General features: G+C 48.8%; 1 protein-coding gene across 1 annotated transcript in view; it reads left to right on the plus strand.

Annotated features, from left to right (window-relative positions):
* Positions 1–23,458, plus strand: part of CUNH4orf50 (chromosome unknown C4orf50 homolog) — a 40,411-nt gene extending 16,953 nt beyond the window's left edge. Inside the window, exons 5-10 of the mRNA XM_035453028.1 lie at positions 2,392–4,824; positions 10,427–10,600; positions 13,612–13,668; positions 14,780–14,962; positions 19,172–19,223; positions 23,355–23,458. Coding sequence (XP_035308919.1) covers positions 2,392–4,824; positions 10,427–10,600; positions 13,612–13,668; positions 14,780–14,962; positions 19,172–19,223; positions 23,355–23,458 — 3,003 coding nt within the window. The remainder of the gene's footprint in view (positions 1–2,391; positions 4,825–10,426; positions 10,601–13,611; positions 13,669–14,779; positions 14,963–19,171; positions 19,224–23,354) is intronic.
* Positions 23,459–26,076: the final 2,618 nt, after the last annotated feature.

Raw genomic sequence — 26,076 nt, forward strand, 5'->3', positions numbered from 1 at the left:
TATGATCCTGGGGAAGACAGGACACATGCTGCTGGTATCCTCGATAAGATAAGTCTTTATAAAATATGTAGATTAATGGTTATGGTTGATACTTAAGACAGAGCTAGCAAATAAGAAATTCTAGCCATTGGTCAACAGCATTGTAACTAATATTAATCTCTGTGTGTTATTTGGGGGTCCTAACATGGTGACAGCTGGTGGAAAGAGTTATCGTTACATAAGTCTCATGATATCCAGGACTGATGGTTGCAGGAGGAGGCAGCTGATGTCTCCCTTTAGTCATGTCTGGGGAGCAGAGCTGTTGGGTGGGCCAATGTGGATGTGACTTGGTGGGGCTGTTCCTGAAGGCTGTGCAGGGTCAGGGTAGTTGGTACCACCCTGCTAACAGATGAGGACCCTGAGGGTCCAAAAGACCTCATGGGCATAGTCCAGTTGTGGTCCATGGGTGTATCTAGAGAACCAGTTCCTCTGCTCACAATTGGCAGTCATTCACATCTTCCAGCCTCAGGTCCTCACCTGGCAGAAGAATAGGGCTCATCAGGACTCACCGTGGGCTAAAGGAACTGCATCAAGAAAGACATCTGTCAGCTGACATGGCTGTTGGTGGCCATTGTAATAGATCTTCCAAGAGTGATTTTAATCTCAGGATCTTGCTCTTCTAGACCAGCCCTCAGAAGAGCCCCACAGCTGTGTTCAAGATCAATCAGACTCCTGCATGGTGTCGCCAGCAAATACCATAGGCAAGCTCCAGGGAGACCTGCCAGGGTCTGAGAATATTCAGGTGAGGCCAGAGGGTTCTGTGGATATGAGGATCAGTAGGACTTTGGTGGGCTTGCTACGGCAATGTGGCCACCCTGGGGAGGTGCTTTGTGTGAGAAAGCTCTAGATTTGGAAGAATAGTCTGGAAATGATTGAGAGAGAGATTTGAGGGGATGAGATGCAGCTTGCTGAGACCCAGCAGAGAAGTAGGGTGGAGTGAAAAGAAAACCCGACTAAGTGCCTGGCCTGGGCTATCCCAAGACACTCATGTTGCCTTAGTGAAGCTCGCTGACCATCCACAGAGCAGGCATTGCCTCCCTGTCCAGAGATGGTGAGACCCGAGGGATGCTGGGACTCCCCAGAGCTCCCCAGCTCCAAAGGTGCAGAGCCCTGGTCTTCTTCTATACTCTAATGGTCTGATCTCAGGAGATGGATCTGAATTCATCCTAATGCTGTAGCAAACCACTGACCTCAGCTTCTGCCTCTTGTCCTAAAGAGCAAAGCTGAACTGGGAGCGGTTTCCTGACGTGGCTCTGTGATTCTGAACCTGATGCATGCATCCATCCATGCATTTTTTCATTCATTCACTTTCTGAACCAAAGTTTGGCTTCATGTAGAGAAAGGAATCCCACCAGTCCTTTGTCACCCTGAAATAGCATGTGTTTAGCTTCAGTGCCATATCTGTCTCTGCTAATTCTATTCCTCCAATCTCATCACTGTGTTAGAACTGTGTATCACCACTGCCCCTGAGGCCCAGGCTAGATCTTTTAATTTAGAGATATCTAGTCCAAACAATTCCCCCAGACTAGAGGCAAAGTTTAAGCCTCTACCTGATGTTCAGAGTCCTTGCCAAGAGCCTGCCCACAGTTCTATAGCTCCATATTGCCCCACAAGACTGAGAAGCTCAAGAACTGGTAGAGAAGCTGACTGGAGCTCAGATTTGTCGCCCACTTCTGCTCCACTCAGGTGCTGTGAGCCAGGCATCTTCCTTTCTGGATAGACATGTGGCATAAATGACTATAAAGACATTCAGAGAGGTCTAGGAAGCCCCTTCAGGTGAGCTTGGCACTGTTCCGGGCCTGGGGCAAAATAGGGACCAGTCCTTATCCCCTAGGGGAACGGAGTCCACATAATACTGTGCTCTAAACCTTCCACATGTGGTTGGTGTCCTCAATCTATGTCACCTGAGGTGGCAGCTACAAGCCACAGAGTGGCTCGGCTCCTGCAGAATAAAACCTCATTTATAATTTCACATTTTGTGGTGCTCATGGAGACCTTGCTGGATAGAAAAGGGCAGTAGGGAGTGGATCACCCTATAGACATCTGTGTATGACCCGTGATGGCGTAGAATGCAGAAAGTGGGGGTGGGAGTGTCCAGGGGGTTGGATCTTTTTGAGAAGGCAATGTTTAGTTTGAGATGAAGGGGTTCCTTGAGGGTATGTGGGAGAAGGAGAATCTTGAGCAATTGGAAGAGCTCAGACTGAAGCCCTGAGGTGGAAGAACAAGACACATGAGCAACTGTGTGCGCAGGTTCAGAGAGCACTGGGCAGGGGTGGGGGGGCATGATCAGATGTCAGTGGGGCTCAGCGGGCAAAGGCTGTTTCATACAACAGCTCCTCTTCTCACCTGCAGGGTGCTCTTTTCCAGCCCCACCTAGATGGACAGATTCTTCAGCTGCTGTGTAGCTGTCCCCCAGGGCCAGGCATGGATGAGCCACATTGCTCCTTGGATCTTGTAGGAGTTTCAGAGAATCTTCAAGCTGCTGGAGCTCAGGAATCCCTTCTGCTATTACCCACATCTGTGCTCCCGCTCTGGGGACTTGCTGGGGACACACAGCTCCTACTGCCATTTCTGCTCCAGGAGCATTTCCTACAAGAACTTCAGACCCAAGAAGAGCTGGACAGCAAGCCCTCACCTCCCTCCGGCGGTACAGTACACCCTGACTGGCCTTGTAATCTAGTGAGGAGCCATCTCACCTCCCACAGCCAGCAGTCCCCACTCATTTCAAATGGCCCATTTCCCACAAAAGGGCCCAAGGAGCCAAGAGATGCGTGGAAGGAGAGAAGTGGACCCCCAGTTGCAAGTGCAGAGAAGTGGGAGGTGATGGGAACAGTGAGAATGATAAATTCAGAGTTTGATCATAAGTTCCCGCTGGATCAGGAAAGCAGTGAGAAGCTGATCTTGGTCACTGAGATGCAAGCCCCAGAGGACATGCAGGAAGGGAGCAGGGATTCAGAGACCCAGGCCATAGCCCACTGTCCTTGGCTCCAGCCAGAATGTCTAATCCTGACTGTGCATGGGACAACCTCTAGGTCACAGGAGGGTCCTGATTCTTTGAAAAAGAAAGGGAGTGTGGAAGTATGTAGCTGGGAACTCTTAGGAAAGCTGTCACCAGAGAAGGAGGAAGATGCCACCAGCTCCAGGGCCCATGAGACCAGAAAGCCAGAGCCAAATGCTAGCCAGCTTCCATCAGGAAAGGGCAAAGAGGTCTGGAGAAGGGCACAGGGCAAGCAGGGCCACCAGCTGTGCTTTGGAGACATTCAACTCCTGCAGAAGGAGAGGTCTGGAGATGAAGAACAAGAGGAGAGGATGCAGCTCCGAGTAGCACCCAGCACAACTTCTTTGGGAGTCTGTGAGAAGCCTGACTTCAAGACCCATGTGGGTCAGGAACAATGCCTGCCAACGAGCGATCAGCATTTGCTGAAGTTTCCCAACTGGGCCCCAGCAGGTGGCAGCAGAGAAGGCCCTTGCTCCTCACAGGCTCTGATCACAGGACAGGACAGGTGCACCCTCCAGGTGGACACACTGGAGAGGGAGATGGAAGCCCACTTCCAGCAGCCGAACAACCTGAAGCTTGTCTGTGGAGATCCCCAGCAGATGTCAGCACTGACAAGAGAGAGCCAGAGTGTCACTCACACATGGTTGGACACTGAGGGGAGTGTGTGCCATCAGCAGGCCTCAGCCAGCCAGGATCTGAATGCAAAATCCAGCAGGAATGGTGAGGGAGTGAGGCTGGAAGAGGATGTGGCCCTATGTACTAGAGAAGTTCTTCCAGGAGCAACACTTGATGGGGATAAAGCCAACTGGAGCCCAGGTGGGAGCCTGCTCCCTCCAATAAGGTGTACCCAGAAGAAGATGGGGAGCAGGTTCCATCAGCTCCTTGCCACCCCAAAGAAAGAGAGAAGTCAGGATTTTCTTGATAATGCCAGGCTTCAGGGAGCCCAAGAAGGATGTGACCATGAAGGATGCCAGTCTGAAAAAGAGTGGGCCAGAGAAGCAGCCAAAGCACGGAGGCTGGAGCAGGCAAACCACACACTACAGGGAGAACTGGTCTACCTCAGGCATGAGCTGGACCACTGTCTGCAGGCTGTGTCTGACCTGGAGGACTGTAATGGGAAGAGTTACTGCAAGATTTCCCAGCTGGAAGAGGAGAATGAAAAACTGAAGGGGGACCTGGGTCGGCTGCATAAAGCCATGTCTGAGAGTGTCAGGAAAGCCGGAAGCAGGATGAAGCATCTTACCCTGGAAAACAGAGAGCTCAGGGCTCTGATCTCAGAGCTTGGAGTCAGTTACAAAGGGCTGATAAAAGATACAATGCTAGGGATAGAAGACATGGTCTGGACTCTGCAGGAGGAAAACAAACACCTTGTAGGCAGGGTCCAAGGCCTGGAGCAGGAGGTCCTGCAGATGAGCAGAGATTCAGGGGAAGAAAAGTGGTGTTCCCAGGGAAACTCCAAGACAGCAGAAGACAAAGGACACACTGAAGACAAAGAAGTCCAGGTTACTCTGTTTTCAAAACAACTGATCACAAGAGCCCGTAGGACACCCTGGGATGAGAAATCAGGTGTCACTTGGGGACAGGCAGAACCTTCCTTAGATTTAGAAGGAAGATGCCAGGCTGTTGCTAGTTCTGCCTCATCAGTTTGTGCAGTCACTGTAGGGCCTCAGGAAGCACACTCCAATGGTGTAAGGGGAGATGGAGCTCAGCTGTCAAAAGAACAGGAGACACCATGGTGTTCCATGCAACAAGGACAGTCTCAGAGGTCCCTGAACCACAGCCTCCAGGTATGTTGGCTTGTCTTCCCTCCTGTATTACTGGTTCTGCAGTGGGGTATGCCACAGGAGGGAGTTAGATCACCAGCCCCATTTGCTTGATGAGAAAACCAGGCAGTGAAATGAATGGGTTTGCATGAGGTCACTTGTTTAGTGAGGGCTGCAGTTGGGATGAACCCAAGCAGGCTGGTCCAAGATCTCCCTTCTGACTGCCAGGTAAGCCTGACCCTCCCAGTGGACCCAGAGGAGAAAGGGCAGAGGAGGGGGCTTCTGCTCTGAAGTCATACCTTGGATTTTCCCAAGTGGGAAATAGCCCAAACATGCCAAGGCATCACTATTCAGGTTGGGTCTTGAATGTTTTTGCAAACAGAGCAGTGATCCATGGAAGGTAACACAGCAGAATGGAATTGGATTGGTTCTGTAGAGACATGGGAACCTCTTCTGAGTCACTCTTGCCCCCTGACCCAAGACAAATCTCAACTTTTATAATTCCCAGGATGAAATGCTCACATTGTTAATGTCTGGGGACCCTTGATGCTGAGGCCCTGTATCACTCCAGCATCCTGCCTCTTTCTCTCCCTCTCCCTTTCTGTGTCTCCATCTGCTCCTTCCCCCTCACTGTCCATTGCTGGCTCCCGCTTCCCTCTCTCTCCTCTCTCCTCAGCAATTCTAGCAACTATCTCAAAGAACAGCTTTTAGATTTTTACCAGTTTCTTTTATTGTCTGCACTTCGTCTGTGTGTGTGTGAGTGTATATATATATATATATATATATATATATATATATATATATCTTACAATAGCTTATGTTTTTGTATACTTTGCTATTATTGTTTTAGTGACCACTCTAGAAATCCCAGTATGTATCTGTCATTTAGATTTGCCTTAGATTAATGCCTTTGTACCATGTCCCAAATCATGCAAAAAAAATTCCAGTGGTTTAACTGTGCTAATTCTTTATTATCTTGTTATACATTGTTTCCATGTAAAATAAGCCTCATGAGTCATTGTTACTGCTGATTTGAGCAGCTGTTAATCTTTCTTGTAAATATCTGTGTGTTTTTATGATGTTTAGAATTTGGAAAAATTGTTGCTGTTGGTATTTCTCATAGTGAGAGTTAGCCGGTGACTTGACTTTTTTGTGTTTCTCTTTTTGAAACATTGTTTTCATTAGCCTTGAAGATCTTTTCTTAGATTCAGCACTGTGGGTCCACAGCTTCCCCTCACACAGCATTCCGAAGGCTGCCTTCCATGTTGTTCTTCCTCCCACAAGCTCTGATCAAATATCAGTTGTCATTATCATTTCTTCCACCCCCAGCAGACACTTGTGTCATTGCGTCTGACTGCTTTGAAGATTTCCTTTTTATCTTTGATCTTTGATGGCTTGATGGATCTAGCTATGGTTATGTTTGTATATTTTATGCACATTTTCCTAACATCTTTGAACTTAAATATTTGTATTTCTACAGACTTGAAAAATCCTTAGTTATCATTTCCTTAAAAAATTCCATATTGAGAGGTGCATATGTGTGTATGTGTATAGTGTATGAGTGTTTGTGTATGTGTGCTGTTGTGTGTGTGTGTGTGTGTGTGTGTGTGTGTGTGTGTGTGTGTGTGTGTGTGCTGTGCGTATGTGTGGATACCAGAGGTCAACCAGTGGTGTCATTTTCCTGGAGCTATCCACCTGTATTTTTTCCAGACAGGGTTCCTCTGGGACCTAGGGCCCAGAGGTTACACTAGAGTGACTGACTAGCCAGGGAGTCACAGGCTTCCGCCTGTCTCAACCTCCCTATGTTGGGATTACAGATGTGTGCCCCCACACTTAGCTTTTACCATGGATGCTGGGCATGGAACTCTGGTCCTCAGCTCTGCAGCAATCACTTTAGCTTGCATGATGGAACCATCTCTTCAGTCCCATGGTTGTCCTTTTGTCAAGTATTTATTGTCTTATTTTTTTCTTTCACCTTCTGGAATTTCAGACTTTCGACAGAATCTTTTATCTTTTGTAAAAACTTTATTTTAATTTTTCAGAGCCATGCTGCTGCTTTGGGTTTTCTGTTGACTTCAATTTGCTGTGTGTTCTCTTGTGACCACCCTTTGATAAATTCACCCAGTGAGTGCCTGAGTCCATTCATTGTACTTCATGCATCTAGACTGTCATTTTTTATTTACAAAGGAGAGATGCTGAGCATGTGCTGAAATAGTTAATCTTTTCATCCATTCAGTCTGTCTTTCAAATGTGGAGATACATAAGCTGCTGCCATTTTGCAGGTGTCATCTCCACTCCAGCATCTGGATGACCTCTTGGCCTGCTCCTGTTTGTCTGATTTCTTGGCAGATATCACACTTCACAGTTTCTTCACATGTCCAGTCATTCAAAGAACTTTTGGTGTTGGTGTTCGACCTGTGCATGATGTGTGTGTAGAGGTCCCCGGCCACTCCGTCCTCCTGGCAGTGCTATGCGCATCTCTTCCTGACCCCTCACGATGTGACTTCTGGTCATCGTATTCTCATGCAAGTCTCTTTCAGTCCTAGTTTGTGCAGTGACTCCACAGTGTGGCACTTGCTGCTAAGACATCCACCCTTCTGTGATGCTGGCTGAGTTCTCAGAGTGTTCAGCAAGATGGCTTTACCTTGGCTCAGGCCAAACTCTGACACGTTCTCAGCACTGTGTGAACCTGAGGTCCTGGTGGGTCACCTCCCAGCAAAGTATGGGGGATAGCATTTCTAGGGAAGCATTTGTTTTTGTTTTAAATGCAGCTCCCTGTCCTCTGTTTGTTCTCCACACCCAGCTGTCCATACAAACCTGAACTTCAGGTCTCACCCTTTCTTCCCAGCCCTGTTCTCAGCATTGTAGCTAGTTTCCTGAACTGTGGTCTACAGAGAGTTTCAGAGAGAAGCCTAGGGGTTCCTGCATTTCTCTTGTGTTTCATCACCCCCCCCACACACACACACAACCTGGTCACTTTCCAGTGTTGGCAAACAACTATTTTTTTGTTTTCTCCCCGGACTTCTTGGTTTTCCAATAATAACCATTCTGACTTGACCAGGCAAGAACTGGAAATGCAAGGGGATGAATATACAGTGGAAAGTTCCAGGGCATTGCAAGATGGCTGCCTGGGCCCTGATGCAGTGAAAAGCTTGGCTTGTTGAAATGTAAAGCTGAACCGGTGTGACCATCACAGCAACCAGGGCTGTGGTACGAAATGGAAGGTGGGAAGCTGTTGAGGAAAGGTCAGAGCTGGCTAGAGATGAAGCCCACGGGATGTAGGAATGATCAGGGAAGACAGTGAAGAAAGGTCCCTCTTTCTGTCACAAGTCTCTATTAGGCCTATGACCCTCTCATAGCTTCTTGTCACACTGGACACGAACCCCCACCTCTTATAGTAAGAACACACACAGCCAAGAGTCTCCAAGGCTGCAGCTGCCATTGTCCATACCCCACCTCTGCATCCTTCGCCTCTCTGTGCGTCCCAGCTCTCACCTGGGAACTGCTGCTGCCCTTTGGGTCTCATGTTTGGGGCAGCCCTGCAGGCTGGGCTCAGGGCAGAGGGGTGTTAGAGCTGACTTGGGCACAGCTCTTTGCAGCTTTGCAATCTTCGATGCCATTGTAATGGGGGTTTATGTCACCAGAATAGATGAATGCTATAGATTGGTACTGTCTCAGCATGGAACATGTGTTTGCCACCACAGCATGGATGGGGCCAGATCCTCTGCTCAGAGCCTCCTAAGGGCTCCCACAGCCACTGGCCCTCCTTTTGCTAATTGGGTTCAATGACCTGTGTCTGTCACTCTCCCTGCCAACCAGAATTCTTGTGGGACAGTGTCCTTAAGCCCAAGCACAGCATGCAGTCAGCTGTGTAGGGCAGACTCAGGCAACAGGCAGGTTTCCCCTCTACTACCAGATCATGTTGAGGGCACTCTTTTGGGATCCAGGGGGCAGAGTCCTTGTCCAAGTCACCAGAGGCAGGAGGTAGCAACAAACCACCAAACTTCTCAAAAGGCCACGTTGTTTTGGAGTCTGGAGCTACATTTTATGGAACCGTTTGGAGCACCCATCTGTCCCTGACAGGCCCCAGCCTGTGAGTCTCAGGCCTACGCAGTGTGAATTTCTATTAATTAAGAAAAAAATATCACATTCTGCTATTGTGGTTCTTGTTCACAGGGAGATGTCCTATCAGTCACAGAGTCATATGGATCCTGCCCCTTCCTGCTCCACTCTTCTCCTCCCTCCCACTCAGAACAGATTGGGACCCCTTCCACCCTCCCCCCCTAGAGTGTGGAATGGTGGAAGACATGAGACGAATGGATTGTTTAAAATAAAGTGAGGGACAAGGGTGTTGTGAGTTTCTGAGCTCCCCAGTCCTTCATGGAGAGATCGCTTCCTCTAAGTCGTGCCTCCCCTTCCCATGTCCACCTTAGTGTTATGATCAGGACTGATCATGCCTTGCTTGTGGGTCCAGAAGCCCTCACACCATGATCTCAAGCCAAGAACCCACAGGTGTGTTCCTGTCGTGGACAAGGGCTGTCTCCCCACAGCATTAGCACGATCAAGTTAAGCACAACTGTAGATGGCATCCCAATACTAACAATAGTGGGAAAATGTACGGGGTGCGTGACAGGAGAAAGAAAAGGATATGTATCCTGTATCAGAGTTTGTAGAGGAGCTGGAGAGGTGGCCTCGGGGTGAAGGGCACTTACTGCTCTTCCAGAGGACCCAAGTACCGTTTTCCCATCATCCATGCTAGGCAGCTCACAACCACCTGTAACTCCAGCTCCAGGGGGTTTGACACCATCTTCTGGCCTCCTTGAGCACTGCACCCATGTATCACACACACAGACATACACATAAATTAACATTTTTAATCTTTAAAAATATCTAAAAAAACCCCACAAGAATGTGTGGATATGTAAGTTAGTAAAACAATGAAGACTTACCATATGGGACAATTTGGGGGCAGCACTATCCCTACCATTGAGCCAACTTGCCTCAGGGTTGGACAAATTCCTTTCTCCCTGCATCCCCTGGTATCCCTGTGGAACCTGATACCCTGCTGTTCTGTCAGAGAATAAGAGATTATTTGGAACTAGTTTAAGCCAGTGCTCATGGAAATTTCAGCATTGTCTGCCCTATCTAAAGTCATGAAGCTTTAATGGAATTAATGTTTATTTGTGTGTGAAATGTCACTCATTTCTCTGTGTTTCAATACAATAGTGGCTGACAGTGATTAAACAGAACCCTGGTTGATTCTATTTTGCATACTTTGAGAATACTATTCTGGGATGTTGTTCTGGGTCCATATACTCTCCCCTCCCCTCCCAAGATATCCATCATGCCCCCCACACTCATGTGTGCATATAGAGGCACTAAGGGCAGGCCATGTGGGAAATGGGTGGTAGCAACAATAGGCTGGAATATAGAGTTTGAGATGGTTATTTGCTCTTTTCTTCTCTCTCTCCTTCCCTCCATCCCTCTCTCATTCACCTTCATTCACTTTTCTTCCTTCCACTATGAGAAAAGCAAACAGGACAGACAGACAGACAATAGAACAGGTACTGATTGTCAGCTATGGCATGTTATCACCTGAAACCTTGACCCACACTTCTTCTCTCAGCTCCAGACCTCCAAGGCTGATGCCTCTGAGGAAGACCCAAAGCTGTGCATACAGCGGCTCCGCCACCAGGTGCGGACTCTACAGTGCCAGCTCAGGGACCAGGGCTGGACACTGCGGGATTTGCAGGCAGCTCGGGACGAGGCTGTGGGTCTCCAGGATAAGCTCAAGAACAAGGTAGGCTGGGCCAACCCTTCTTTCCCTCCAAAAGTTTCCAGACCTCAAGGAGCAAGTACCAACAGCTTGAGGGTGTTGGCTAGAGATTTAAAGAATAGAGTGATGTGCATGAGAAAGGCAAGGGATCTGGAGCCTTTCCAGCCAGCTGTACTCCATTAAAAACAGTATATTTTTTCTTTCTTTCTTTTTTAAGCATCAGGCACTGTCTTAGAGTTCTTGTTGCTGTGATGAAACACTATGACCAAAAAGCAAGTTGGGGAGGAAAGGATTTATTTAGCTTACACTTTCATATTGCTGTTTATTATTGAAGGAAGTCAGGACAGGGTAGGGACCTGGAGGCGGGAGCTGATGAAAAGGCCATGGAGGTGCTGCTTACTGACTTGCTTCCCATGGCTTGTTCAGCTTGCTTTCTTATAGAACCTAAGACCACTTGCCCAGGGATGGCACCACCCACAATGGGTTTGGCCTTCCCCCATCAATCACTAATCAAGAAAATGCCTTACAGCTGGATCTTATAGAAGCGTTTTCTCGACTGAGGTTCCCTCCTCTCAGATAACTCTAGCTTGTGTCAAGTTGACATAAGACCAGTCAGCGCAGGCACATTCAAATACTTTCAAGAGGAAAATTCAGCCCTTCCTCTGCAGGAAATGTGTGGACATGCTTATAAAAGGCCAGTGAGAGTGTCAGGTTGGACCGGTTCAGGACCATGGCTGTGGAGAACATTCAGACCAACCCAGGCTCAACTCACACAGACCTTGATAGGCACACTCACACAAAATGGCATAAATCCTGGTGGCAGTGGTGGGTTGTGCTGACTTCAGCCATCCCTCTTGACTCTGTGGCTTTGTGAGATGTTTTCATTGGAGGAAGCCTGGTGAAATGCACATGGGTTCCCTGCCTTATTTCTCATCATGTGTCAGCGCTTAGTGCTGGCTGTGTTAATAAATTGATCTTAACCAATACATGACACTTGTTCATAATTTTTTACACAGAAAACCCTAAAGAGCCCCCAAAATGTCATAACTAAGGAATGACTACACACATGTCTCAAAAACACTTTCTCCTAATTCCCAGTTTTTCTTCTTAATCTCTTCTCATCCACTTAACAAATTATTAGTTCTAGCTGGGCAGTGGTGGCTCTCGCCTTTAATCCTATTACTCGGGAAGCAGAGGCAAGTTGATCTCTGAGTTCAAGACCAGTCTGGTCTTCAGAGGGAGTTCCAGAACAGCCAGGGCTACACAGAGAAATACTGCCTTGAAAAAAAATCATTAGTTCTATGATGATCTCATACATGTGTTTTGATCATATTAACCCCTCTGCCAACTCCTCATAGATTCACCCCTTCCTTCCCTACTCACTCAACTCTGTATCTCTTTTTTAAACCCATCAAGTACAGTTTGTGCTACCCATATACTCTTGGAAGCCTCCTACTACAGTGTGGTTCACTTACCAGGGCCTGTACTCTTAAGGAAAGCCAACTCTCCCTCTCCCAGTAGCTCCATCAGTTGTCAGTAGCTCCTTGGCTGGTGGTGGGATCCCATGCTCACTTCCCTTCTCCACGGTGGGATTCAGTCTAACTTGAGCTTGTGTGGGTCTCGTGCATGCCTTGCAAACACTAAATTCATATGTGCAACTGGCCTTCTGTGTCCCTAAAACAGTTTCCTTGTAGTCTTCTATCACTTTGGCTCCTACACTCTTTCTGTCCCCTCTTCCTCAATGATCCCTGAGTCTAGGGAGAGAGGGAAGGCGTGATACAAATTTCCCATCTAGGGCTGAGCATTAATTCACTTTCTTAATTGCAACTGTCCTGTAGTCATTTCACAGGGACACTTTCAAGCTATTTCCCAAACTGAGGCAGGGAGCGTACATGCCTGTATACGTGGAATCCCTGTGAATACATTAGTCCACCTGAAGCTGGAATCTACCCTTTGGTCAGTCCTGGAAAGTTACAGCAAATAGATGCACAGAAATTCTGTTGGTAAAACAAAGAAACAGACTAGTATTACATATTCCCATCAATAGAGACCTGCTGAAATAAATCACAGCACAGCTGCAGGAAGAGAGGGTGTGCAAGATTTTAAAGGGACGAGGCCAGTTGGTTTGCCTGCAAAGATTACCAGGTTTTTCTATTCAATTACCAAATGGGATGTGGGACATTCTCCATGTAGCAGGGTTTCATGTGTCTGTACCTGCACATCCTGATTCATGTGAGCCATAAAAAAAGGGTGGGTCAGAACTGGTCAGGGGTTAGGATGGAGGGTTTCTTTTTTTAGGTCACTTGAGACAAGAGTGTGAGGGAATAGCTATAAAGTTGCCATTTTAATACATTTTGTGGGACAAGCATTCAGACAGAATCTGGCTGAACAGAATTGGGATCCTTTGGTAGATGCTGGGCTAATGTGAAAGTCTGAGGTGACCTCACACAAGTGCCCGGTGCCTGTTCCCCACTCCCCGCTTTGCTGTGTCAGGTCCCAAGCTTGCCTTCCCAGCAGGGACCGAGGCCAGGTCAGGAAGGCCTGCATGTTGCATGCTGTGTGTTGGATGCCAGAGGCCAGTCCAGAGCTGAGGGGCTGGGATGTGCCTCCCACCAGTAAAAGAATCCCCAAGTAGAAACCCTAAGTTGCCCCAAGTAGTAACAGTAGCTAGTGTTTATTGGGCACCGACTGGATACCATGCCTGGGTCTAGGTGCCCTACATCCCTGAAGCATGCCCTGCATCCTCAGTATGACCCTCAGCTTGGTGTTAACAGTCACCGCACCCCACTGCACAGAAGACATAAGCAGGGAGAATAAGTGACTCACAGGTCACAGTGGGCAGCTGGGTTGGGATTACGTCTGGTTCAGGGACCCAAGTTTCACACCAGATCATGTCTCTGTAGCTCCCTGTTGGGGATCAGTGCCGCCCCTCGGCACTCCATCTCCACACAGGGAAAAGTGATGGTAGACCAGCACTCTGCATCTTCCCCTAACCAAACCCACACCGCTCAGTCACAAGCGTGCTCTCCTTTCAGCTTGAGGAGCTTCGGGAACAGCAGCATGAAGAGCGCCTGGCCACGAGTCCTCTAAAGGTAACACACTACCATGTCATAGTGCTTAGTATTTCATAAAAATATCCAAGAGTGCCAGGGACGCCTGGGACAGATGTCACCCAGGTCCCCACATGAACAACACGCCATACATCTTCTTCATCTGGCTTATCATATGTTACAGATCATCCTATGGCGTGTGTCCTGACCCCACCCCTGTTGTGTTCCACCTTCTCCTTGGTGTAACCTAGAATATATAAGGGTTTGGAGACCACCACTTGGTGCTCACATTCCCACCCCACCCCCACATCTTCCTCTTCTCGTCTTTTCCTCTCTCTCCTCTCCTCCTGTCTTCTCCCCTTTCCCATTACTGCATACAATCCAGTACATGTTTCCTTAGGAAGGTCCTCCATCTATCCTTTTATATTTATGTTTGGGGCACACCCAGGAATGGCCCTTGTTGTTCCACATGCTTTTTGCTATCAGGATAAGGTGACATTTCATCTGGGTCTGTCTGCTTTGAGGAAGAGGCAGAGGTTTACCCCGAGGTCCTGGTATCTGTGTGGTGGACAAGGAGGAGCCTTGATTAAGCAGCAGCCAAATGCCGAGACACCCAGAACCCAATTCCTGCCTTCTGCTGTGGACTCAGTTCCCTCAGCTGTTATATCAGACATATGAACTGCGTCCTCTCCCATAGCTCCTTGTCTGTCTTTGTGTTTGTAAAATAGAGACTTTAAGAATTCCTGATGAGACTTGGAGATGTCATCTGGGACACCATAGCCAGGACAGTGCAATGAATCCCACAAAGTCAGGACCATGAGAGTGCCCTCCACTAAGTTCTCATCTGAAGGAAAGCTCCAGGACTTTGTGCTTTATCAGTTTGAAGTGAAACGAAAAGGCAGGACTCTGCGGGTGGGTCCTGGTCCCCCCACAGTGCACTGTATGTAGTGTGGCAGGTTGAGATGTGGAGAGGAGCACAGTGGCACTATATCACAGGAGAGCCTGAGTCTGTATTCTTGCCTCCCTATTGCTGTGAGCCTGGAGCCTATTAGCACGCCACCCTGAGGTCCTGGTGTGAGTGAGGGAATCATGCCAGCAATGGGGCACTACTTTGGGCACCAGCTCAGCCTATACCAAACACCACACATTCCAGGCCAAGCTGGCTTCCCTGGTCCACAAATGCCAGGAGAGGAACTGCCTAATTGAGCAACTAGTGCAGGAGCTGCCGAGACAAGAGCCCAAGAACCACCTGCTCTCTGAGCTGGCACAGAAGATGCTTGATGATGTGGCACTGGCTGAGTATACTGACACCTTCCTGACCCCAGGAGCTCCAGAGGTAAGTTGCCATGGACAACCCTGTCCCTGCTTGTCGGGACCATGAGTGGATCCCCCCCACAGCGCCTGTGCTGTCTTGACTATCGACCAAGACACTCTGGTTTCTTCTCTAGGCGGCACCTGTGTTCTGTGTGCTTTAAAAAGTGCCGGGGATCCTTTGCCTCTGAAGTCCTTATGTGTCACATAAGCACTACCATGTCATGTCACCAGATATTCTTGTCACCCATGCTTCGTGAGCTCTATACACATAGCCCCCTCTGCTAGGATGTTTGGTCCACTGGCAGCCTTCTGCCAAGCCTTCAGAGCACAATTCCAGGTGCCCATCTCCAGTAACTGGTCTAAAACCCAATGACCACAACCCCCCTCACACCCTTCTGCCTTCCACTGCACATGGGTATGCATGATATAGTGTACTCACAAAAGAGCCTTCCTGTGTGTTTGAGAACAGAGGTTGATACCCCTCTGTGAGGCCAGAGACTCTCCCCAGCTTTCTGTCTCCCCATTGTCTGGCATAGAATCTGCTCAGGGAACACTTCTTGAAACACAAGATCAGGGGCCAGCTGGATATCTAACTGGGTGGGTAGAGTGCTTGCCTGGCATGGATGAGACCCTGGGAGCTATGCCCAGCACCATGCTCACAAAGATAATGAACACAATGTGTGAAGATGTGCTGAAGGCCAACAAAATAAGAAACTGAGGGCAGAATGTTCAGAAGTCCTGCTGATGGTGGGGGTGGTGGTGCTGGGTACTAATTTTTCTGACCCAGATAGAAGGCTCCCAGGGCTCTGCTTGCCTCAGTCTGAGGCACCCATGGGTGTCAGCTGTGTCTGCCCCCACACAGGAGGCCCTATTCCTTGGTTTGAGCCCTATCTGCCTCTGAGACTAGCTAGGCTACTGATGGTATGCGGTGGATGTAGCTCAGGAGGTAAACACACCTGTTTTCTGGGAAGATAGTTTTAGGGTTGCTCCTGGCTATATAGGGATTGACCTTCTCAGCCCCTCACAGCCTGCAGGTGTCTCTAGTCCAAATTGTCATGCAGCTGAGGAGGTGGAAACTGGAGGCCATGGGGCCGCCAAAGGTGTAGAAACTTGATGCAGGGCCAGAGTTCAAACCCAGAACACCAGATGCCATGTCTAGTGCTCCTCTGTTTCTGTGGCTATAGAAAGGAGAGAGAGAGAGTATAGACTCTAGCTGAAGTCATTAAGACAGTCTCTGGGACACAGTTGGTGCCTAATAATTGAAGTGAGCAAGGCAGGACTAAAGCAAGGAGGTATTGATTACAACATGAAGACGGGGGTGGGATAGACTGATTTCCAATAGCTAAAGTCAAAGGGGCTAATGTGTTAATCAGAGCATAATCAATTACCTATGAAGAGCAGACCTAGTTTATGGCCTGGCATACTCTAGGGTGAGTACACCAAGAAAGTTGGCACATTTCCCCTGCTGTTATCAGAGAGGCAAATTCATTAATGTATTCATATGTTGGTCAATTACCATCTGTTGTCAGAAGGCCATGTGGGAGCTGAAGAAAAATGGGGTTGTGGGATGGGATGGGGGTGGGGATGTGAGATGGGGGTATGGGATGGGGAGTGGGTGTTAATGTGTTCCAGGCTGCAGTGTGTTTGTGGGGCGGGGGGAGCTTGAAGCTGACTGTGGGAGTCTGCACACAACACAGCCCCAGCAATGACCACCACAGAGATGGGCAGGTGTGAAGATCTGCTGAAGGCCAACAAAATAAGAAACTGAGGGCAGAATGTTCAGAAGTCCTGCTGATGTAGTAGTTGCTGGTCACAGGTTGGGTCTGCCACCCACTAAGGAAGTCCCTCTTGTCAAGGGAAAGCCCATCTTCAATGTGTGGGTCTCTTCTAGCATAAGGAGTGAAAACTGCTGTGGTGTGTTGTGAAGACTAAAAGTATTCCAAGGATGCTTTTCCTAACTCCTGGGCAGATCATGAGAGCAGGCATGCAGACAGAGAGGCTGACTGGAATCCATGGTGTTTGCCCTGGCTTCATTAGCTTCCAGGAACTGGAGGGTGACGTGTTGGTGCAGGATCCCAGCAACTCCATAGAAACAAGCCCCCAAGAGTCCTCTAGAAGAGTCCCCTAGACTGCGGTCTGAGGAGCTGGCTATGCTCTGTGTAGCCTTCTTTTCCTCCTGCAGTATGTTCTGAGCCATGACAACCCTGGTGGCCAAGGAGTGGCTAGAGAGGGACACTGAGCTTTTCAGTGGTGGTGGTGGCAGCTCTTCTCGCTGGCAACTGGACTGGAAGCTGGTCCAGAGCACTTGGTTTTATGGACACTAGCTGTTCCTTCAGGGAACACAGATGGCAGTCCTGATGGAGGCCTTTGGGCTTTGGCTGACAGCCGAGAGGGCTGCCTGGTGGCTAAGGAGTTGCCGATGAGCTTGTGCTAGGTTGTGCACAGCTTCAGGCTGGCAAGTAGGGAGATGGAGTGTTTCTGACAGAAACCTTCTGGAAACATCTCTGGAGAATTCAAGCCCTGAGGTGCCCACCTGCCTTTCCTTGGAAACAAAGAATATGGGAATGGGACACGGTGTTCCCACCCAGGCAGGCCATCGTGTTTTATATATGGTCATGTGCCTGTCCTGCCATCCAGGCTGCCACTCCACAGATTCATTCACTCAGTCTTCCCCACATCCCCCTTCCTGAAGGAGGGCCCTAATAATACCAGAGCCCCAAGAGCCCAGTGTTAAGGCCTTGGACAAGGGGTGGAGACTGTTTGGTACCCTCTCTCCCCAGAAGAGGGGTGTGGCCTATCACTCTTCCACTTTCCATCATTGCAATGGTGGAGTTGCACCTCTGTTGCCTTTTCTGGCTGGGATTTGGGAGAGGGGTGGAGCCCGTCCTTAGTCAGTCATTCTGTCTGGTGCATGGTTGTGGGGCCCAGTCCAGTGCACTTGCACTGTTGGTGCCCTGCCATTACCTCACCTCTCTGGTGTGCAGCTTCCTCAGAACAACACATGCTGGCCATGTGTTGTCTCCCAGTGGGACCCCTTCCTCAATTTCTTGGGAAAGTCAGGGCCTTGGCAGTGCTCACTACAAAGACACAAGGGCATGCACACGCAGCTGTTTTGAATAGTAGAAGAGAGGAGAAGTCTAGCTGAGAGCAAGCAAGCATGCATTTATTCTCTTGGCTCACAACTGGGGATGCCACATTAGTAGCTCCTGAGTTCCTGTCTTGATTTCTCCAAGCTGATGGACTGTAATTTGGGATTGTAAGATGAAATAAACCTTTCTTCCCCCTGTTGCTTTTTACCAATGTACCCGTCACATCAATGACAGTGAAATCAGGACAGGGGCATCTACCCACATCTAAGCACAGCAGTAGATCGGGCATCACACGCCTGGAGCACAAGGTTCCTGAAAGGTGGGCAGGAATGGGTTGTGACCAGACGACAGCTAAGTAAAGTCCAGGCCTTTGGTTACTATAATGTCTTGGTCAGTCCATTCTGCAATCTGTCACAGAGCCCAGTTGTCACCCAGATCCTGGTCAGGGCATGTAGCAAGGCAGGAGGCTGAACTACGGTAGGAGGGAGGATGATCCAGGGGTGGGGACATTTGAATTAGGTCTTGACATTCACACTGAGAGTAGAGCTCTCAGGCATGATGCAGAGCTGTGCTGGTACCTGGAGCATCATGATAAAGATGGGGGAGAAGAGATGTCACAGGGCCACTGCAAAAGGGCTCTGCCCCACATGCATGATCTAGACTGCAACCTGCCTTGAAGATGTAATAGACGGCTCTTCTTAACCGATTGGGCTGCTGGGTAGACCGAGTTCCTGAAGCCTCCCTGCTGCCTACAGATGTAAGTGATCATTGCAATAATACAGGAGGTGGCCTTGGGCTCAAGGTCTCCTCATTCTCTGGGTGATGAATCAGTGGCCCCTGGCAGTACCAGATGCTCCAACTCCTTTACTCTTAATTTATTTTGAAAAGACACTTTTTGCTGTCTCTGCGGGGAGGTGAAGGAAACTGAATTGTCCCTAGTGTGTTGTGTGGTACCCTTGAACAAACTTGGCCCGGGTCACCTGTAAGGTGGCTGAGGAAGGAGTATGGATGACACATCACCATGCCTACTTCCAGCACGGACTGAGCTCAGCTGCACGGGGCAGCTAGCCTCACTTTTGTCCTCTGGGGACCTTCACATCCTGCTCTACACAGTATGCCCACTGAACTGTCTTTTCTTCCAGACAGTCTGCCACCTGGATGTGGGCTCCAAGGGGACGACTGCCAGAGGAAGAGGTCAGTGCACCTGCCAGAAACATTTCTGTATGTTCACCAAAAGTCAGGGCTGGGTTAGCCGGGTGCAAACTGCCCAGTGTTGAGTTTATATCATTAAGGGCACTTCCTATTTCTCCCTCTCCTTTCTGCTGCTCAGCCCCACCTCAGAACACACTGGAAAGAAAGAAGAATCTCAAATCCCTCCTCTCTGTTCTTCATTATGAACCATTATATCCATTCCCCAACTTTGAACATTCATCTCATATAAGTGATTCCCACATCATATTAGGAATAAGTCAGGGGACAGGTGTCCATCCACTGATCTCAGTGTTGGGAGTTAATGCATGTCCTGTCTGGAATGTAATACAGCCACTAAGGTGGTGGAGAATGTCATGTCATAGGGCAATGTGATGATATTGCCTTAAATTCAAAGATGGTAGGACACAGGGTGTTTAATACTGTCAATTGTGTCATGCACACAAATCCACTTGTGGTCAGCAAGGCAGACTAAGAGATGAACTAAATATTAACTGTGGTTGCTCAGAGACAGGGACATGAGTGATTTGTTGTTGTTGTCCTGTTGTCTTTAATGTAATAGAGAAATTAAGGGGCTGGTGACCAAATAGACTCTTCTCTCCTTGGGCCCTAAGTCCATAAGTGCCACTTACTAGCAGTGTGGGGCTGGTTTACAGATGTAGGGCTGGGCAGGGGTTCTGAGGACTTGTTGACATTGTAATTAGAAGGACCTAGTACTCTCTAGATCTGTTTTCTCCAGGGCTCTTCTACTAGACTCTGTTCTTCCCAGCTGCGCAGCTGTGGATAAGTTAATCAGCCTCTCTGAGCCACAGACTACTTCTGAAAGGAGGATAATATGATGATCCTGTATCATTCCTGGTGCTTAGAAGGATGTCAATACATGAGAAGAAAGACCCTTGTTAGCTTGGGGTGCTCTCTGTACCCTCATTTCTACCCCTCTAGCCTGAGCTAGCACCTGTTTCCACAGCTGGAGAGCTTTGCATCCTAACTGCTCCCGCTCTGCCACTGATTTCTAGCAATCTGCCTTCTCTGAGCTCAGCCTTCTCATCTGTGGAAGAAGGAAATGCTTGTGATTAACAGGGCTCTTTATACTAGGCTCCTGGAGGCTGCCTGGTACCCCCTGCAGGAGGTGTATGCAAAGTGTGGGATCTAGCAGAGGGAACATGAGGGGAGATAGCCCCACCCTGGAGGGGCTGTCAACTAGCAGGGAATTAGGGAGATGGGCAGTGGTCTGCAGTACCCCAAGACCATGATGATGCCATTACTTAGTGTGGTGCTAGGAGAATTCAAAGGCACCAAGAGAGCCTTTGGAGACGGGCAGTAGGGAGCATCGTGGATAGCAAGGGAGTGGAAACATTATGGTACAGTTGAGGACCTGTCGGTTTTATAGATGGATGCCTGGCCTGAGGCCTGACTGAGAATTCTCTCTTCCAGCTCAGGAGTACCTGCTTAATTCTGAAACAGACAGTATCCTTCAAAGCCTGTGGGGTGTGGAGTCATGGTCCCTTCCAGGGGCTGAGTGGGCATCGAAGACAGCTCCACCTAATTCCCCAAAGGTAAGCACACACCTTCACCTCATTTCTGAAATTGATTGAAAGTGGAATGCACTCACAGATATGCATGCTTGTACACACACACACACACACACACACACACACACACGCACACGCACACGCACACGCACACGCACACGCACACGCACACGCACACGCACACGCACACTCACACACGACAATGCCAATAAAGCCCACCAGTTTAAGAGCTAAAATGTAACCCAGTGTCTAGTATCTGCTTTTCATTCTTTGTTTCTGGTGAAGCCTTGTTATATGTATTGAGTGCCAGCCCTCATGTGGGGAGACATGGGCCTCTGCTGATCCCTGTTCCTTATTCCTTTGCTCTGATGGGCTGGCCTGGCTGGTGCCTTCCTCATCCGGGGCTGATTCAAAGATGACCTGCCAGAGCAGCTCTGCCTGCCATCTGGATCACACTTACTTCTGATTACAAAAACCTGCAGGGTCCTCCAAGTCCTCTCCCATGGTTCCTGGTGTACCACAGTCTATGAGAACCCTGTCCAGCATCATGCCTTCACAGCTCCCATAGACTGGCACTAGGGGGAAGCCCATTGACACCCACTGGACTTCCTGGGCATACACCCCTGTCAATTTTATTCCCACAAAGCCTCAAGCGTTGGTCCATTGCAGATCCTAGATGACATTTTTATTTTATTTTTTTTTACCCTTTGTCCAGATTTTCTAGTTGCTTCTACTATGAAGCATCTGAATCAGTTTTCACTGGACACTCCACTGGCTCCAGACAACCATTTAACTTGTTAAATTGGGGCCTGGCTGGCCTGAGTTCAAAGCTCAGCCCTGTCCTTGTTAAATCAGTGTGATACTGGGCAAAGCCCCTCATAGTTTGTGTGTTAGTTTCCGTCTGCATAAAATGGGAGTGGCGTCACCTGATGCTGTATTAAAGAAGGAAAGCCAGGGTGGCAGCACCCTGTGTTTTCAGGGAACCTATAGGTCTCACCAAACAAGAGAAGAGCAGAGAAAACAGCTCTCCCTCACTGCATCTCAGCATAAGATTTATTATTTTCCACCTTTGAGTCTTGTGACTTCTTACCTTCCTCAGCACTTCTATTAAATTTTATCTTAAGCATGAAGACAATACATTTGCATATCAGGGTTGTAGGACCATTTGATGACCCCACATTATGAAGTATTTATTTGTTAGTGTTTAGCTCAGGAGAGGCATTCAAAAGTGTTGGCTTTGCTCAGTGGCCTTCGTCAACTTTCTGCCTGGTGGCTTCACTGCCAGTTACCAATGCAGGTTCCATGTCTAGAAAGAAGAGTGTCTTCACAGTTTTTATCATGTCCTTGGGAAAAACACCTGTGACTCACCTTGCTCTGACCTATCACAAGTGACCTCTCCAACCTGGAGGCATTCACAGGCAACAGTAGCTTTTGTATGTCTACAGGCAACAGTAGCCTTGTTGTGTGTCTCTGGAGCAGAGAGAGCAATTGCAAGCTAGGTAGGTGTTCATAGGAGTGAGCTCCCAGGCTGGAGCACAGGGCAGAAGCAGAATAGAGACTGTGAAGGAAGGAGGAGTCCCACATGGAGTAGCCATCCTCACAGTGACCCCATAGCAGTATCATACCTACTTTGCCTATGAGGAAAAGCAGGAGGTTGAAGAGGCAGATGGCTCAGGCTCACCCAGGAGGCTCAGACTGACATCACTGACAGTATATCTCTGTGGATGCTCCCTGTCCCATCCCTGGGGGATGGAGGGATGGCTCTAGTCTGCTGGTCAGACTGGAAGGCAGACTCACCCACATGTAGGGGGGTGCTGGAGAGGCAAACGATCTTCCTGCTGCTGTACTTCTGTAGCTGGACCATCCTGTGAGTTCTGGAAGGGAACTTGTCTTCAGAGGTGAGATGCTGATATGGATTGTCTTATGCCCAGGAGTGGTTGATGGAGAGCTTATAGACAGGGTAGAGGATAAAACATATTAGTTTCATAAGATGTCTGGGGTCATCAAAACTGCTTGGCCTGTCCCATTGTGCAGAGCCTTGAGGCAAGCTTATGGGGAGGATCTGGTGCAGGGGATGTGGTGCACCTTGGAGGGCCATGGAGACGCTGGCATGAGGCTACCATGCAGGAGACACAGGGCCTTTCAGTGTGAAGGGCATGTTCTCCTGCCATTGAGAACAAAAGCCTTTCCACTCTGCCACCAGCCCAGTGCTTGCATGTCAGCACTTGCCCAGTGCAAGGTGTGACAACACAACTGGCCCCCATCTCAATTTCCTTGACTGTGACTTGGTGATGATATCCTCTTAGAACTGTCATAGAAGGAAGTGAGCACGTGGTAAGGCGTTTGATGCCAGCACAGTAAGTGCTTGGTAAGAATTGTCATTGTCCTATCTTCCTTGAATAAGAGGTGTGGTTTGCAGCCCCATAATCAGGGGACACAGAGACATTCTTTTGTTATCTCTTCTCCAGCTGTCCCTATCTTTGGGCTCAGCCTAGATTCTGGACAGAGCCCAGTAGTGGGGATCCAGAGCTTTTCCCACAATGTCTGAGGGTCAAAGGCAAAATCTGCCACCCTTCCCTCCTAGCCAGCGGTCTCTTGCCACTCTGCAACTCCTGGAGAAGGCTGGCTTTGCACCAAGTACTCAGGCAGAGTGCCGGCAGCAATTCCCAAGCCAATAAATCACTGTAGCAGCCATGAAGTTGACAGGGCCACTGGCTCTCTGGGGCCACTTCACAGCCTCCATAAATATTTGAAGCAGAGCCTTCTGAGAGCACTTTAAGAAATCGGTTTTGCTCTCAGCCCTCAGTGAGCGGGTTGTGCCTTTGTCTTTGGCTTAAAGGCTTGTGGTTGTGGGTGAAGCTGGGAACATGCTGATGCCCCTTGAAGACTCAGTTCTGCTTTGGTAGATACGAAGGTGGCAACAGAAGGATTTTCTGCGTGCAAACCTAGAAAGGACTAGACCACGGTGTCTTAGGCAGCTGCACAGTCACTCTTCAGGATGACGCATGGCAGGCTGCCCTGTGGTTCTTGAACCTCAAAATCCAGGCCTTGTTCTGGGTTCTTCAATCATGTGTCTTTTCCCCTATTGAAGGGAAGGTCAGAGCTCCCTGCCCTACTCCTGGAAGGGAGAACATGGACAAAGATAATGAAGCCCAGGCACCTCAAGATGTAGGAGGAGCCTGGGAGCTTAGTTTTAGTGCACTTTGGTTTTCAGTTTGAAAGAGAATGAACAGAGAATTCCCATTTGCCCTTTTCTTGCCTTCCCCAATATCAGTATCTCATGAAAGCAAGCATAGTGTGGATCTAGGAGTTGGTAGGTTTCACTTACCGGATAAATGGGAGCCACTAAAATGCAAGCAAAACTCACAGAACTGTGGCCACTTGTCTTGCCTAGGGGCTTGGGAGATGGAACCTCCTAGAGGTATGTCCTTGAGAAGCTGCCAATGGGCCCACATCTCATTCAATCGTCTGGCTGTCAAGGTACCTAGGTAGAAGACCACTGTCTTCTGTTGTAGTGCTAGGAAAGACATATGAAAGATGTTCTTCCTCTTGAATTGGGGACCCTGAGCACCCCATTAGAGCCTCCCTCCAGATAGGAGAGCACTGTTGTGTGATCATTTTACAATTGTTTGCTTAAATTTAGCTGTTAAAGTGGATATACTGGTGCACACCTTTAATCCTAGAACTAGGGAAGCAGAGACAGGCTGATCTTTATGAGTTCAAGTTCAACCTGGTCTACATATCAAGTTCCAGGTCAGCTTAGGCTAGCAAGACCTCATCCCTAAAATAAATAAAGTTACTAGTTAATGTGAGATCCCATTTGGCTTGCTAGCTATCATTTTTGATGGTGAAGTACCCTGCAGAGCTGGGTGAGGATGTTGACTTGGTGACCCCTCTTCTGCTCCTCCTGTCCCTTTGTCTTGGAAATGCATCATTAACATCATGAGTCGGAACATCAAGGATGTGATGGAGAAAGGATGTTTACCTGAGGTACAGGTAAGGGTTCAACTCATTCTGTTGGGGTGACGCCACCTCTGGTCTCCAAAATGGCCCTGCAAAGCTAAGACATGAGGCATTATCTGTCACCTCAGCAACTTCCAGCCTGTGCTCATGTTCTGGGCCTTGATGAGAGGCCATTCAGATAGGTTACTCCAGCATAGTCCCTGCTGCTCACCATGGTGACTGTGTACTAAATGCAAAATACTTGTAATCCAGAAAGTTCCATAAGCACCCCCAGGGTACACTGAGGTCTCAAATTGGGACTGCTTTGTGTCTTGATTTCTGAGCACTGTGGCAGTGGATGCTGGCAGACTCTGACTTTCTCCCAGGCTGCAGAGCTTTGAAAGGCACAAGGGGGGCTCTGCCACACCCTTGGTCCAATATATGTTATCAGAGGCCAGAGCAGGACTTTTGAGTCAAGGATGTTGAAGGTCAGGCAGGAGCTTTGCCTCCAGGAGCTGGAGGCAGCCACCCCTCTGCCTAGGCCTCTGGAGAGGCCAGCAACCAGACTAGCCCTGCCACTGAAGTAGAAAGTAATTTTTCAGTCAGTTATCAGCAAGCCACATGGAGGACTTCCCAGGGAGCCTAGCCAAAGCCAGTGAGGTAAATGTGTTCCCCCCTACCATGATACAAGCCCATGGGGAGACCTGGCTTTGCTTATGTGGCCAAAGAATAGCTGTGTTGAGTGCGGTTTCTCTCCCTGTGGCTTCATTCATCTTCCTGTGGATCTGGGAGGTCAGGGAGAACTGGAGCTAGGTCTCCTAAGTCTCCTGCCAGCTCCTCCTCCTGGCCTTCCAGGCAGACAATGTGTAAACTGTGATCCAATAGCATAAGCATATGGGACACAGGGTGAGACTATAGGGTAGGAAGCTTCCCATGAAAATACAGGAGTAGCCTCCTGGTGAAAGTGTACACTGTGTTACACCCTGGAAATGTGTGTGTGTTGGGTGGGGTGCCACTAGGAATCGGGAGGTATCAAAGTGGGGGCAGTCATAGGAACTAAGTTCCTTCCTTATCTCCCCAGGGTAAGGTGTTTCCAGAGAAAACATGGGGTGCTGTAACCCTATACTGTCACACCTAGCTGTGGGACATACAGTTTTCTGTCACAAGGATATATCAGGAGAAGGAGGCTAGCAGTCAACTCCTAATGACATAGGCTCTCTCCAAAGGTGATAGTTTCTCTGGGGTTAGCTGAGCACTGTGTGGAAAAATGTATGTCAAAGGAGGCTGAGGTAAGGAGAAATTTGTAAAAGGAAAGTGAAGATAGTACAGAGATGTTGATACAGTAAGCTGCCATTATAGAGACC

The sequence above is a fragment of the Cricetulus griseus genome (assembly GCF_003668045.3).
Source record: "Cricetulus griseus strain 17A/GY chromosome 1 unlocalized genomic scaffold, alternate assembly CriGri-PICRH-1.0 chr1_1, whole genome shotgun sequence".
In the NCBI taxonomy this organism is placed as follows: Eukaryota; Metazoa; Chordata; class Mammalia; order Rodentia; family Cricetidae; genus Cricetulus; species Cricetulus griseus.